Source organism: Pipistrellus kuhlii, unplaced genomic scaffold, assembly GCF_014108245.1.
Source record: "Pipistrellus kuhlii isolate mPipKuh1 unplaced genomic scaffold, mPipKuh1.p scaffold_m20_p_6, whole genome shotgun sequence".
In the NCBI taxonomy this organism is placed as follows: Eukaryota; Metazoa; Chordata; class Mammalia; order Chiroptera; family Vespertilionidae; genus Pipistrellus; species Pipistrellus kuhlii.
The window spans coordinates 35,474,355-35,489,765 of record NW_023425562.1 but is presented as its reverse complement, the minus strand read 5'-3'; the positions used below and the strand labels follow the sequence as shown (position 1 = coordinate 35,489,765).

The 15,411-nt window shown below is 59.9% G+C and overlaps 1 protein-coding gene across 19 annotated transcripts in view; it reads left to right on the top strand.

Moving 5' to 3' along the window:
* Window positions 1–9,876: 9,876 nt before the first annotated feature.
* The window catches only part of NFATC1 (nuclear factor of activated T cells 1), a 94,904-nt gene continuing 89,369 nt past the window's right edge, over window positions 9,877–15,411 (top strand). For 4 of the 19 annotated variants that reach the window (XR_006740359.1, XR_004984324.2, XM_036418051.2 and 1 more), the window contains exon 1: window positions 9,879–10,329. Coding sequence is in view for 16 of the 19 variants with exons in the window: in XM_036418051.2 (XP_036273944.1) it covers window positions 10,203–10,329 (127 nt within the window). In the remaining 3 variants the exon portion in view is untranslated. Of the gene's footprint in view, window positions 10,330–12,999; window positions 13,067–14,190; window positions 14,642–15,411 lie in introns of those variants that run through there. The other 15 variants (XM_036418057.2, XM_036418059.2, XM_036418058.2 and 12 more) reach the window with 9 other exon arrangements.

The following is a 15,411-nucleotide window of genomic DNA, read 5'->3' as shown; positions in this document are numbered from 1 at the left end:
GTGATGGGGGAGAAGGTATATGGGGCCAGTGGGTGTCCAGCCGGTTAGCAGCCATTTCAGCAATGATGTCCCATTCAGCACAGCCCCCTGCTGCCCTGTGACCCCCTCCCCCAGGGCCATCCCCAAGGCCTGTCCCAACCCCACTGGCCTGACCAACTATCAACTCGGAGGACACCCCTGTCCAACATGTGAGGGCAGCACATGGGGTCAGTCGATCCCTCAGAAGCAGGGATGGGCCCTGCTGTGGGCCCAGTGACGGGACAGCAAGGCCCGTGACTTCCTAGCTGCGCCGAGCCTTCGAGCATCGCAGGTGGGGATGTAACCCGGGCCATGGCGGCCTCAGTGGGACTGATTCTCTCAGCCTGTGCTGCCTCAGGCGTGGAAAGTGCCAGCTAGGGGAGTAGCCGCCAGCCCCCAAAGCCCTGCCCCACTGTGTCCTGGGCCGCGGCTGGGCCGCTGCTCCTGTTTCCCCCAGAGCCCATGTCCTCCAGAAGGGAGTCTTCCTGAGACCCTGCCCCAGGGCCGCTGAGACAGGGACCCTGCCAGCCCAGCAGAAGCCGCCGTGGGCAACAGCACGCGGGCCCCCCAAAGAACGGAGGGACCGCCTGACCCAGCAGCCCACGGGGGCGTCTCCTGGAGGGCTGCAGGCAGCATTATTCATTGGCCAAATGTGGAAACTTCCCAAACGCCCGTGCGCGATGAGGGGATGAGAGCACGTGGTGTGGACACGCAATGGGGTTACTCACCCTAAAAGGAAGGGGGTTCGGGCAAGGGCTCTCAGGTGGATGGACCCAGAGGACATCGGGCCCGTCACAATGGCCGAGGCTGTGCGGTGCCATTGTGCGGGGTCCCCGGGGTGGCCAGTCACAGACAGCAGGCCGCGGTGCCAGGGCTGGGCGGAGAGCAGTTCAGTGTGGAAGGTGGAAGCACTCTGTGGGTGGCCCCCTGTGTGAGGGTGCCGGCGCCCCTGAGCTGCGCCCTCAGGAGCGGCTGAGACGGCACAGTCCCTGCACGGGACTCTGGCTGACTGAGAACCGAGCCCAGGTGGCGGAGAGCCGTGCCAGCCCGGCACACACACACACACACACACACACGCACCCGCGAAGCTCCCGAGGCCGCCGGTCCGGGCCACGGCCCCGAGCGCTTTGGTGTGGGCCGCCCAGCAGCGCCGTCGCTGAGGGTTCACGTTCATTACACTTTGGCGAGATGCCACTTCCTGCTTCTGAGCAGAAAAAAGGCTCGGTGGCTTGTAAACGGTGGTGGCTGTCGGGGGGGACATCAAACGCTTCTGACACAGCCTCCTGATGATTTACTTGTAATGAATCAGAAGCACATGGACTAAATTCCCCTTGAAATTCACCCGGGTTTAAAATGAACGGAAAAAGTGCCTGGCGACACTTGTTTGGAGCTTTATTGAACCAAACGCGCGTTTAAAGCCGTTTGGGGAGCCATGGAGCCTCGTCCGGGGCAGCTCCACCCCGTCCTGGGTCAGCCTCCCTGAGCACTGCGACCCGGCACGAACGGACCGGCTCAGACGGAGAAAGGCAGCCAGAGGCCCCCCGTGATTTAAGGGGAAAGGCTACCACATTGCCGTCAGGAACAGTAGCTGCTTTCATGTGGCAAAGGGAAAGACTTGTGAAGTCACAGGTGCAGGCCCCCCATCTCACCAGGAGCAAAAGTAACATCTTTCCACGGGGAGGTGGCGAGGAGCAGGTGCCCCAGGCTTAGAAAGTGGCCCCTGAGCCTCCACCACCCTCCCCCTCTCTCCCCCCAACTTCAAACCCCCGCCCCCCACCTTGCCCTGGACATGGAGTCTGCCCCAGAGGCCCTCTCGTCCTGCAAGTGTGGAACAGAGGAGACAGAGGCCCGCCGAGCAGAGGCCGGGCCTTCCTGGGGACCGGCCTGCGGTAGCTGAAGGCTGACCGGGAAGGGCCCAGGGAGCCGGGCCCCCAGGGATCAGGGCCGGTGATGCATCTCCAAACCTGTGCGGTAGCTGATGCGGCCAGACCCGCCCGCGCCTCATGGCCACTCTGCCTCCTTGTGCTTCCGAGGGCGGCAGGGTGAATGAGAGCAGCCTGGCCAGGCCCCGGGGCAGGCCCGTCCTGGGGGCTGGTGTACGCAGCTCCACGCCTTCCCCTCCTCCCTCTTCACAGAACTGTGTAGTTTTTATCTGCCCGCGAAGCCCGTCGCTCCATCCTCACAGAGCCACAGGGGCCTTTGGCCGGGTCCCTGAGCTATGGCTCTTGGAGGATCCGCGGTTCCCACAGAATCCCAACTCCAACCGGACCGAGCAGACAGGGGAGCCCTCCCTCACCGGAGGGCGTTCGGGTCCCCTGGGAGCAGATGCTCAGAGAGCTCGTGGATCTGCCTCTGGACTCGCTCTCCTCCACAAGCTCCCCACCCCGCAGCAGGGAGCGCCTCTGCCCCGCAGCTGCAGGCTCGTCCGTCTCCCCCCCAACCCCCCCCCCCCGCCTGTGTGGGGAGTGGGGCGGCCCCTGACCCCCATGGAGCGGGGTCCTTAGACAAAGGCTGAGATGGGACGCAGTGGTGCCCGCACGCTGGCCGGGAAGTAGGAGCCCCGTCCAGTGCAGAGTGCCACTGCCGGCTGCCGGCCGGCGTCCCCGGGATGTCCTGGGTGGGGGTCACTTCCTGGCCACCCGCACTGAGACCACCACGTGCGATAAGGGTCCTGGAAGGAGATGAAGCCGCTTGGCATTCGTGCCGGTTCCCTGGGGCCCCCATTAACAAGGGACCACAAACCGGGAGCTCCAAGCAGCAGAAATGCATTCTCTCAGGGTTCCAGAGGCCAGAAGCCCAAGATCAAGGCATGCGTCCGTCCACAGGGCGGCGCCCCCTCTGGAAGCTGCGGGGCGGCGGGGGAGGGGGGTCCTTCCTGCCTCTTCCTGCTGCTGGGTGGTGAAGGAACATGGGTGGAGAGTCCTGGGTCCAGTGAAGATGTGGTCTGAGCTGGGAGCAGGACCGGGGCACACACCCCTCTGGACAGAACCAGCATCAGACGTGGCCGCGGACACCATCCTGGCCCCCTTGGATCAGGCCCCTTCTGCAGAGGAGCTTCTCTGCCGGGCGTTGCTGAGGACAGCAGGGCAGTCATAGGAGGGGGCTGTTAGCTGGGTGTGGTCAAGGAAAGAGAGTCCTCCCAAACCTCGGTCATCCCGGGGTGACCCCTACCCCCAGGAGCAATGGCGGGGCCTGAACACTGTGGGAGGGGAGAGCTTCACTCAGTCAAACAGTACCCCCCCCCCCAGACGGGAGGGGAGGGTGCCGGCACCAAATGCTGCCACAATGTGCTATCTAAAATATCCGTTTTGAACAAAGAAATTGCGATGCATGCAAAAAAGGCAAGAATGACGACCCGTACACACTTCAAAGCAAAACAAAACAGGTAGACACAGCCGCCTGCGAGCGGGACCCGGTGTTGGATTTAACAGAAAAGTAATTAGCAACATTCGCTGTGAATGTGTGGACAGAACTAGAGAAAAGCTTGGTGGAAGAAGTAAAGGGTAGAAGATGCTGATGTCACATCACACAGGTGGATCCACAAAGAGACCGAAGCTATAAAAAGGACCGAACGGACATTCCAGAGTCAAAGGTGCCACGGAAGCACCAGCGCACCAGAGGGGCACAGGCAGCAGGTGTGCTCTGGCAGAGGTCGATGGAGACGCTGGAAGCTGAGAGCAGAGAGAAACAAAGAGCGAAGGAAAACAAGGATGGCCCCGCCGGTGTGTCTCAGTGCTTGAGGGTTGACCTATGAACCAGAAGGTCATGGTTGGATTCCCAGTCAGGGCACATGCCAGGATGTGGGCTCAGTCCCCAGTAGGGGGCATGCGGGCAGCAGCCCATCAATGGTTCTCTCGTCATTGATGGTTCCAGCTCTCTCTCTCCCTCTCCCTTCCTCTCTGAAATAAATATATATATATAGATATATCTATATAGATATATAGATATATCTATATAGATATATAGATATATAGAGAGATATATAGATATATATTGATTTTTAAAAAGAGAACAAAGATGGCCTCAGAAAAATGTGGGCCAATCTATGCATAGTGGGGCCACCAGAAGGACAGGACAGAGAGAAAGAGGGAGAAAAACATTCAAAGAAATAATGGCTGAAATGTCACACGTTTATGGAAAAACCATAACCTACCCATCCAGTGAACGACAAATGCGGAGACCCACTCCCTGACACATCTCGGTAAAAGTGCCAAAATTCGAAGACAAGGAGATGTCTCAAAAGCAGCAAGAGTAAAATGATGTGTCACTTACAAGGAAACCCCCATAACAGCAACAGTGACTTCCCCGCAGAGGCCATGGGGGCCTGGTGGCTGTGAGTACCCCGGAGTCCTGCACTTAGCAAAACTATCTTTCAAAAACGAAGATGAGATGTAGATGCTCCCAGATCCACACAAACTCATACTTTGCTGCTCGCAGACACACCTTACAATACACACTAAAGGGATTTCTTCAGGTTGAAAGCAAGTGACCCGACAGAAATGGAATGAATCCACGTGAGAAGGACTGTTCCAGTAAAGGGAACTGTATGATCTTATACAGGACAGATATATAGTCTTCTTTCTTCTCATAGCTGATGCATAGAATAATGTGCCTCTAATGTGACGTTGGGACTAGAAGTAAGAGAAATGTACTAGGCTGCAATCTATCTGCCGATAATGACACAAAAGAAGTGGGTGGAGCAAAGCTGTTTTGGTTAAGGAAGTGGCTTCAGGTGGTAAAGTAATAATTGCTACAGTGTATCAATTTTAGCATCACTATTTGTAATGTGTCCAACGCAGAAGGGAGAGAGCGGGTAGGCCTCTGTAGGGTTACTATCTATATGTGTCACTAGCATGAAGCTGCTGGTGGTGTTTTTGTTGTTGTTAATTCTCACCTGAGGATATTTTTTCCATTGCTTTTCAGAGAGTGAAAGGGAGGGATGTAGGAAGAGGGAGAGAGAAAGAAAAAAAAATCAATGTGAGAGCCAAACTTGAAACCCAGGTACCTGCCCTTGACTAAGAATCGAACCCATGACCTTTTGGTATTCAAGCCAATACTCTAACCACTGAGAAACAATGGCAAGCTGCTTGTGATGTTAATGTGTGTGGTAAACCCTAGAACAACCAATAAGAAAATAATTTATAAAAAGTAAAAAAATCATTAAGTAATTAAAATGCTCCATTTACAAAAATACCACTCAACATAAGAGAAAGCAATAAAGAAGGAATAGAGGAACAAAAAAAGAAACATTTAAAACAGAAAACAAAACAAATAAAATGGCAGGTGTAAATCCAAGTAACAACACTGATATGAACTAAACAAGTCAATGAAAGACAGAGGTTGTCAAACTGAACAATAAAGCACAATCCAACTTTAGCTGCTCATAGGAGACACACTTTAGATTCAGAGGTGGAAAAGGACAATTATGCAGATTTTAACACAAAAGTTTTATTAAAGATAAAGAGGGATATTTCATGAATTTCATGATGATTAAAGGCCAGTGCATCAGTAAGACAACAGCAAGTATGAACACATGTGCCCCTAACAAGAGTTCTAAAATATAGGTGTCCCACAAAATGTATACACACAATGTAGATTTTGTCACATTTTGAAAATGAGATGTATTTTAATAAACACTGTTTTTATAATTACTCAGTGTTTATATATTTTTCGGACACCCTGTGTATAAAGTAAAACCGGAAGGAATGAAGGGAAAAACTGATGGTGCTACAGAAATACCTCTCCAGAGACTTCACTGCCCCACTTTCTTTGTTGTTGTTGTTGTTGTTGTTGTTGTTGTTGTTAATCTTCATCCAAGGGTATTTTTTCCTATTGATTTTTGGAGAGAGTGGAAGGGAGGGTGGAGGGGAGAGAGAGAGAAACATTGATGTGCGAGAGATACAGCAACTAGTTGCTCCCACATCAGCCTGACCAGGGCTACGGAATGAACCTGGAACCCAGGGACAAGCTCTTAACCGGGAATCAAACCTGTGATCCTTTGGGGGGCTCATGCTGATGCTTTAACCACTGAGCCACCGGCCAGGGCAATACCCCACTTTCCATAATGGATGTTAACCACCGGATTGGCGATCACCAGAAACCAGAAGACTTGAACGGCACCTGAGACCAACTAGACATTCCAGACATCTGTAGAACACTCAACCCACAGCAGAACACGGATTCCTCTCAAGTGCACATGGAACGCTGCCAGACAGAGCATACACAGGGCAGGGCAGAAGCAGGTGCACTGCTGTTCACATGAAAACACTAAAATAATTAATAAATAATAACAATGCAGGAATAAACTCTGTTTCGCATACTCACAACTGTGCACCTCCTTTTGCCCCATCCTGTACTAGGTTAGGAAACACGCAAGCTGTCTCAGGCAGGGACTGGGGCTAAGGAGGTGGAAGGAGACTTAGCAGACAGGCCATAAGGACGGGGAAGAGGGTGGGACGTGGGTGGGAAGAAGGCTCTGGTGATTGACTACACGGAGGTATGGGGAGATGATGCCTGACAGGAGGGTGAGGGGTAACAGTGATGGGTGAGGGAGGTCTCCTAGGGAGGAGGTCCCTGAGTGACTGCTCCAAGTGAGGAGGGTGAGGAACCAGGTGCAACGCTGAGAGGTTTGGGGGGTTTCCTGATGCCCTTGGCATGTGCCCCAGGGCAGGAAGTTGACTGATTGATGACTGATTGGTTGGTTGATTGATTGATTGATTGACTGAGGTTTCTGATCTGGTGGTCAGGCTGAGGCTAGGCAGAGAGGCCAATGAAGAAGGCCTTTGGATGGGGGTTGCATGGATGAGATAGTGCACAAGTAAAAGCACAGTGTTGGATAGCTGAACCTCAAATTTGCAGATCTCTAAGAGCACCCCAAACTTAAAGGAAAGTCTGAATGTGCTGACACAGACGCATAATAAAAGGAAACTCTTTCTTAACTCCAGTCATAGCTGTGAAATTTACTTACTTTGGCTTAAAAAAAAAAATCCCAGCAGTTTACTTAAAAGTAATTGACCTTTCCATAATTCTGATTTCTTAAATTACTTCCACGCTCTCCCCTCTGGCTCAGTGCCAGGCCCTCACGCCCACTTCCAGGCACCCCTGCCATGGGTGCGCTCCTTCCCGTTGGGTAAAGGGTGCTGTCAGGTAGGGGAAAGGAGAGGGCGCAGAGTTCCTAAATGGGAAAGTGCTAAAGCGACCACCACCGGGGCTCAGCTGTGGACCGAGCTAGAGCCAGCATCCACGGTTACCCCGCAATGTCTGCGTGATGTTCCTGAGCAACAAGTAGTATCTGGTTGCGCGCCACTGAGTTACAGGAGGAAAGGGGTGGCCCGGCCAGGCACCTGAGCAGAAGCCCCCCTCCCTCCCCTCCCGGAGAGGGGGGCAGCCCCAGGCCAGGTGCGCTGAGGTCGGGCGGGGCTCCCAGGGCGGGAGGCCAGGACTCTCTCAGGTCCTCCTGACCCGGCTGGACCGCCCACAGCGCCCAAGACCGCGTCTCCATAGCAGTTGTGCTTCAACACTAACCCCAACCGGCGTGCCTGTCCGCCCGGGCCCCTAGAAAATCCCGGACACGGGGCGGGACATCCCGAGCGCGCGCGCCAGGAGAGCGGGCTTGGCCTCCGAGGGGGCCTTTGAAAATGGTAAGCTTCTCGGCGTATTTGCCCCAATAATCCACAGAAACAGCCAGCAATCTAAAAATAGTCTTGTTTTCTGCCCTAAGCTCCTTTTAACTTCGTTAGTCATCACCCATTCTTAAAATAAAATCCGTGTAACGTCTCTCCTGGTAGCGGCTATAAACACACCTCGGGAGGAAGCGGGAGGCCGGCGGCGGGAGGGGCGCAGGGGCCGCGGCGGCCGCAGCCCGGAGCCCGGAGCGCGGGGGCCGCCGGTGGCCGCGGCCGCAGGACCCGCCGCGGGCCCGGGGGCGCGCCGGCCGCGGAGCGGGGCCGCCGCCTCCGGAACTCCCTGCGCCCTGGCTCGCCGCCACCGTGGTCCCGGCAACGGCATTAAACAGAGGGAAACAGACGGGGATTCCGTCACCGGGCGGGGGAATAAGGAGGGCATTGAGAGCAGACAGGAAAGAGCTTTTCTGGATGGAGTGAAAATTATTTATCGAGGGGGAGGGGGGGACCCGCCGCCTTGGCCCGCAGCCCCGGCTCCGGCTCTTCCCCCCGGCCAAGGGCGCACCCTCCCTGTGGGTCCCGCGGGCTCTGGGCCGGGGAGGGCGGGGGGCGCCCACGCGTGTGAAAGTGCGGGAGGGGAAGAGGTGGGGGTCAGAGGTGACTTTTATGCGACACGCGGGACCTCCCTTCGCTTCTTCCCCCGCAACTGTTCAGCCTCCTCCACCGGCGCATGGGGGGGGGGGGGGAGAGGAGGCGGGGATGGACGGAAACTCTCCAGGCAAAATCCTTGGAGGGGGGAGGGGGGACAGAGGGGGGACGGGGGGGACAGGGGGGAATAAGGGGGGTGGGCAAACGGGAAACGGAAACTCTCCAGGCAAAATCCTGCACCCAAGTCTGGGTGCACCAATGCGAAAAGATCTTGGGAAGGGAGGTGGCGTGGCGGGGGAGGAGGGGGCGGGGGAGGAAGGGGGCGGTGCGAGGACGGCGCGGTCCTGGCGCCCCCTGGCGGCCTGCCCCGACGGATTGGAGCTTCTCACAGCATCCAGCATCCTCGCCCAGGTCCCCACACACTCGGTGTCCTCGCCGGGGGGGCCCCCCTCTCCCTGCGCCGGGGCACCAGCTATCAGCGTGACAGCACGTGTACAAGTAGTGACTCCTGAGAGGTGTGACACCCACACAGACACCCCGGGGATGAGGGGTGCAGTGGGAGACCTGGCACGGAGAGCAATTTCGGTTCTGTCCCGTGGACATCGCTGGGCAGTTTGCTATCACTTACTGTCTCACCCGATTAGCTGTCTAGACCCCCCTCTTTCCCTGGGGGTTCCCCATTTCCGTGGGTCCTGGGCCTGGATTCATCTGGGGGACCCATCGGCGCCCCCAGGCCTCCTGGATCCCCGCAGCAGACACGTCTCTAGCTTTTGGGTTTATTTTAAACCACAGAAGGGTGGCGTGCCATAGATTTATGGGTTTTTGAACACCAGACGTCTTTACCGCCCTAACACTCCAGCCCCTTCCATCCGCGGCCAAGGAGAAAATGTGGTCCCGCTTGGCAGCCGCGCTGCGCGGAGGCAGAGCATTTGAAAGAAAAAAGTGTTACTTGAACGGCGGCGGCGTCGGCGCTACGGGCCGGGCCCAGAGCCGGGGCCGGGACCGGGAGCCCCCGGAGCCGGGGGAGGGCCCCGCGCCCCCCCTCCCCCCTGCCCACCCCAGCTCCTGCAACCGGAGATGGGATGGCTCGGGCATTTGCACAGTGAAACGACAGTAAGCAGAGGCCCTGGGACTGCCGTGCAATCTGTTAGTGATTTGGCGGGGTGGGAATTTCCTTTCCCGGGCCTGCCAGTGGGAGCGCTTTTCCAAATTTCCACCGCGGGGAAGCCTGCGATTTTACATAATGACTTCAGCATGCCGCGCGCTGGCGCCCCTCGGCCCCGCTACCCGCCGCCCGCGCTGGGGCAGGGGGTGGCTCTCTCGGCCCCCGCGGGACCCGGTCAAGGCTGGTCCGTGCACAGTCCCCCGCACCCACACCCCACGCGAGCCCCTGGCCGCCTCACTCGCGTCCTCAGCCGAAAGAGGGGCGGCCCGGCGCGGGGAGGGGCCCCGCGCTCAGCCCCGGTCCCCCGGGCCCCGCCGGCTCGGGCGGGCGGGCGGGGCGTGATGTCATGGCAGGGAGGGGGCGAGGGAGCACCGGGCGGCGGGAGGCGGGGGAGGTGTTTTCCAGCTTTAAAAAGGCAGCAGGCAGAGCGCGGCCCTGCGTCAGAGCGAGACTTTGAGACTCCGGACTCGCAGGCACAGCCGCTGGGAGGGATCCGGCTGCCAAGCGTGGGGACCGGGCACGGGTGCGCCCCTCCTAGACTCTGCCACTGCCACTGCCACGCCGCTGGGGTCCCGGCCGCAGCCGCCCCGCCGCACGCGCACACGCCCCCGGGTGACATTTCTCCTCCGGGGCGCGCCACGCTGAGCCCGGGCAGCGCGTCCGCCCTCCGGGGAGCCAGCTTCCCCGGAGCCCGAGCCCGGCGGTGCCCGCTCCTCCTCCTCCCGCTCCGCGCCGCCGCGGCCGCGTGGATGCCAAGCACCAGTTTTCCAGTCCCTTCCAAGTTTCCACTCGGCTCTCCGGCTGCCGGCTGCGGGAGAGGAGAAACTTTGGGGCCCGCGCCGCCCGCCGGCGGCACCATGAAGTCGGCGGAGGAAGGTAAGCCCGTGAGGCTGCCGCCCCCCCCCCCCCCGAACACGGACCCCCAGCGCCCCCAGCCCGGCGCCCACAGCCCCCGCGCCGGTGCCCCCGCGGGAGCCCCCGGGGTCCGGCCCGGGGAGGGGCCCTGGCCCGGCGGCGTCTGCGCGCGGAGGGCGCGGGTCCCGGCGCGCTGGCGGGGGCGGGCGCGCGGCACGGATTGGGAAGCGGTGTCCCCCTGGTGTTTCCCCGGCGGAGCCCTGATTTCGAGCGCGCCTGCCTCTTGCCAATAGGTGTCTCCTCTCCTCCAGCTCTGAGTGCGCGCTTTCGGCCTTGGCTGGTGCAGCCTTCTCGCTTTGAATCCCGGCGGCGGTAGAAACTCGGTTCAAAGCGGGCGGTTTGAGGATGGGGCGAGGGTAGGACCATCAGATCCACGAAGGACCCTTGGGGATGAAGCGCTGTCTAAGGGGAGGGCAAAGAATGGTCTGTTGTTTCCTTGCCCTGTGGGGGGAGGCCACCCGCTGGCTTCAAAGACGTGAGGTGTGAGGGGGGGGGGGGGGGCGGGGGGGGACCTCGCCCCTCTGCGAGCGCTCTCTCCAAGGCTCATCCTCCAAATCCGCCTCCGCCGCCTTCCTGAGCCGACACCGAGCCCTCGGGCTGGAGGCCGGATGTAGGATTTGAAAGCTATCAGATGCGCTGTCCGAAGGCAGCCCTGATTCTGGCGGTTTCCCGTCCCATGGACACCAGAGTTCCAACCGCAGAACACGTTTCGGGACACTCTGAACGGGGGCCGCCCAGTTTCCAGCCGCCGGTTCAGAGTCACAGATGGCACGTCTGCGCGGTCGCCGCCGCCGCGGGCGGGCAGTGAACGCGCCCCCCTCCGCGGGGCAGGCTCAGCCACAGCCCCCTGTAGCACAACCTTGTAAGAACCATTGGTGAGCCGAGCAGCCGGGACCTCTGGAGGGAGGGGGAGCTCCCTCAGGTGCCTGGAAACCCTGGGGAGAGGGGGGGACTAGCACCCCGGGGAGGAACCGGGATTGCAAGCGCACAAGGGAAGCGGGGCGACATCTTCCCAAAGGCCTTATCTGCGCGCCGAAGCGGTTTGTTTAAGTTACTTGAAGAAAGCTGGCAAACCTGCCCGTCGGTAATGAGTCCTCATATTTTATAAAGGCGGGCATCCTTCCGCGGGGCGCTAGCAAGCACGCCCTGCCGCTTCCTGCTCCTTCCAGCCAGCGCCAGGCCTTAGATGCAGTTTCCGAAGACTGCCAGCCGCGGGCGGGCGGGCGGGTTCCCTCTGGCAGAGGCTCCAGACCACAGACCCGGGGCCGGCTCCCCGCCTCAGAGGCCTGGGGTCTCTCACTCAGCTTTCCACACATTCTGAGTCAAGGCAGGAAGACATACCGTAGGGTCCTTACCCTTCCACCTCAACTTAGAAATTGTCAAAATGCAAACATCAAGAAATGTGTTCGGGACCAGCCTTGCTACTAAAAAAAAGTTTGTTTTTTTAAAAAAAATTCTTGAGATTTTGATTGAAACCCTTGGACACTTATTTCAAAGTTTCCCCCACGTATTTTTTTTTTTATCACTGCTTTTAAAAGCCCAGGTTGTCTTTTTACTCAGGGGTCCGTCCTGCAGCCCAGAACCTTTTCACTCTGACCAGAGGAAAAATCATCCCTGGGGGCAGCGCCGAGTTTTCCTGTTTCCCGCTGAACAAGATGCATTTCAGAATGCTTCTGGGGCCGGCCCAGGGCCAGGTGCAGCGCACCCTTTGACTAAACAAGTAATGGTGTATCTTATAAGGACAAGGTTAGACTAACCAGAAGGTAGGACCTGATCCTTCATAAAGACAGGCCCTTCATCTGCGGCAGGTCGCCCTGCAGGGCTGCGGGGATGACCTGTCCCCACACAGGCCCTCCTTGGGAGGCATTAGGTGCTGGCCTCCCCGAGTCTAAGAGCATCTGGGCTGCAGCTCATTAGGCGCTGCTGCTTGTGATGTCCCCGAGCTTGTTTTCCCTAAGCAGAATGCGGAGAAATGCTGGCCTGTAGGTAGCCACCCACCCACCCATTCCGAGGTTGCTTCACACTCCTGCCCCCAGGCTCCCAGCACAGAACAAAGCACCCCTGTTCTCCCGCTCCCGCTCCCTCCATTTAACTTCTGGGCCGTGTTTCCTAATCCAGATTAGAAGGGCGCTGGCGCCCCGCTGATCACACCCGGGGCTGGAACGCGCACCAGGAACACCCGCAGCCTCCTGGGAAGCGCCAAGCTAAACACTTCCATCGAGACAGGAGTGTCTGCTGAGTTGGCAAATAGCTCTGATCACTTTTAAGATGAGAGTCCTGGGGTGCTGGTGAGAGGAGCATGTTTTTTAAAAGGGCCACCCCAGCTAGTCACCTTGGTTGGGGATCTGGAACTAAGTAGTGGCCAGCTCAGCCTTGGGAAGAGCAGCCCTGAGTCCTGAATCCCGCAGGGCCCAGCGACCAGCTGGGCACGGCCCAGGGACCAGGTGGGCACGGCCGAGGAGTGCCCACCACCAGGGACCAGGGACCAAGTGGGCATGGCCGAGGAGTGCCCACCACCTCTCCAGGACAGTCGAGCGAAAGGTTTTCATCTAAGCAGATGAGGAGGGCTATGATTTGTGTGTCAATTTTTTCGGGGGTGAGAAGGTGGCTGAAGTTAAAAAAAACAAAAACACAAAGAGAGAGAAAATGAGATGCTGTGGCTTCTCAACAGAAAAACAGAACTTCCATTTGCCTGAAGGTCAGCAAAAAAAAGCAAACTAAAACAAAACAACCCTCCAACATACATCTCAAAGTGAGAACTATTATTAGAAACTAAATCAGGCCAAAGTGAACTATAGTTTATCACTGGAGAAAACCAGCCCTTGGCAAAGGGTCACGGGGGAGCAGCTCTGGGGGTGCAGACGGGGGTCACGTGACTAGCGGGGGTCCCTGCTTCTGGAAAAAGCCATGCCCCTGGGGCAGAGGGCCTGTAGGGCAGAAAGGAGGGCGGGTGAGCAGCAGGATTGCCATGGCAGGTCTGGTGCCACTGCCCTCTCCCCCTTAGGACTGGAATGCCCAGTGTGTGCTTCTGGGCACCGTGGCCTTCACTGCCCCTTCTTCCCGCTGCAGATGCCGGCTGGAGCGGGTGCCGAACCCGGGGACAGCACACACAGCTGGGAGAAGGACAGAGGGCGGTGGGTGCGCTGCTCTGGGCCCCCCGGGGTTCACACCCCGGCCCTCCTCCGCTCAGCCCCGGGGGGCCATTCCCCGCGCCCTGGAGGGAGCTGTGCGCTCCTGGAGGCTGGGGACTGGAGGAGGGGGTGTGACGGAGAAGGGCTGCCTGAGGGGCGCGGGCCTGGGGGGTCAGACCCGGGCGGCAAGAAAGGCCCGGGAGCCGGGGCGTGAACGCGGGGTGGCGGCAGCCGAACCGGAGCCCCCTGTGCCCCCTGCGCTTCCCCGAGCCGCGCGGCTGCGGGGGCATGCGGGGTCCGGCCCGGATGGGGGGCCCCGGCGGGAAGCGCCGCCTCCTTCCTGCCCGGGAGGACGGGCGGGCAGGCGCTGCTTTAACAGAAACAAAGTTGTAACCAAGTCCTTGGGCCTGGCAGGAGTCGCCGCGGCTCCGGGGAGCAGGCGCTGCTCTGTGCGCCGCTTGGGGTCACGGAGGAGCCGGGGGGACGCGGGGGTCCCGGACAGGACCGCTGCCCCCGCGCAACGGGGACCCACCGGGCCCTCCGGGGTCGCGCCCGCGGGCGGGGCGCTGGGCGGGACACGAGCAGCGGGCGTGCGCGGCTCCCGGAGTTTATTTAAAACTCGGGCCGCGGCCGCCGGGCTGTTTGTGTGAACCCGGAAACGCGGGGGAGGGGCCGGCGGGGGCGGGGGAGGGGCGGCCGGAGTCACGTTACCCGGGCGGGCTGGGCGCAGGGCGCAGGGCGCAGCCGAGCGGGGCGGCGACCACAGGTGCCCGCGGCCGGCCCGGGACCCACCGGACCCGGCCCGCACCCCAGCCCCACACCCATTCTGGCCGCAAACCCGACACCGGCTTCCCGGGGTCCCGGCCCCGGTCCCCGCCCTGGACCCTGACCCTGGACCCCGGACCCCAGACCCGATCCTGGACCTCGGACCCTGGCAGTGACCCCTGATCCCGGACCCTAACTCCGATCCTGGACCCCGACCTCCGACCCCGGCCCTGACCCTGAAGCCCAGACCCTGGACTCTTGACTCCCACTCCGGACCGGCCTTCCCGACATGACGGGGCTGGAGGAGGACCAGGAGTTCGACTTTGATTTCCTTTTCGAGTTTAACCAGAGCGACGAGGGCGCCGGGGTCGCCCCAGGTGGGTCCGCGCGGGTTGGAGGTGCAGGGCCCAAGGTGCAGGGGAGACGGGTGCAGGGTCTGGGTGTACCGGGCAGCGGTTGTGGGTCTGGGGTGCATTGTCCAGGGCGCTGGGGTGCAGACCCGGGAGTGCAAGGGTTGGATGTAGAGGGCCCAGAGGTGCAGGTCCTAGTGATGCAGGGGTCATGGGTGGCGGTTTTTGGGGTACGGGAGTCAGCAGGCAGGGTGAGGTCAGGAAGAGCCAGGCTGGGGACACAGTCTGGGGCCAGAGCAGCCTCTCCCAGGCTCTCTGCTCCTGTGCCCCTTGGTCCCCAACCCCACCCCCTGCCCAGGTCAGGGTAGCACCATAGTGCCCCCCCCTCCCGTGTGGGGTGCCTGGGCCCCTGTGGAGCAGGAGGAACACAGGTCAAGTTTAATGGAGAGTGGCCGGTGGGCCGAGGGAAACCCTGGGAAGCCGCTTGGGGCCACCGCTCGGGTGTCAGGGAGCATCGGGCCCCTGCCTGTGGGTCACTGTGCTGGTCTCTGGGGCCTTCCTGCGGAGGGCCCGCTGGCCCCAGGCGGACACTGCACCGCTCGGGCCAGGGCACAGGAGCGTCCAAGGCCCAACTTGGACAGTGGCTGGGGACAGGTGGTGAATGGTCACTGCCAGAGGGCAGGGGGGCCGTGGAGCCCCCCATCTGTTGGGCTCCTAGCCCCTCCCAGAAGGAAGTTAAAGTGGAAGCAGCCCAATCCTGGGGGCGGGGGAGGGTGTCTTTTTTTCTTTCGTTTTCT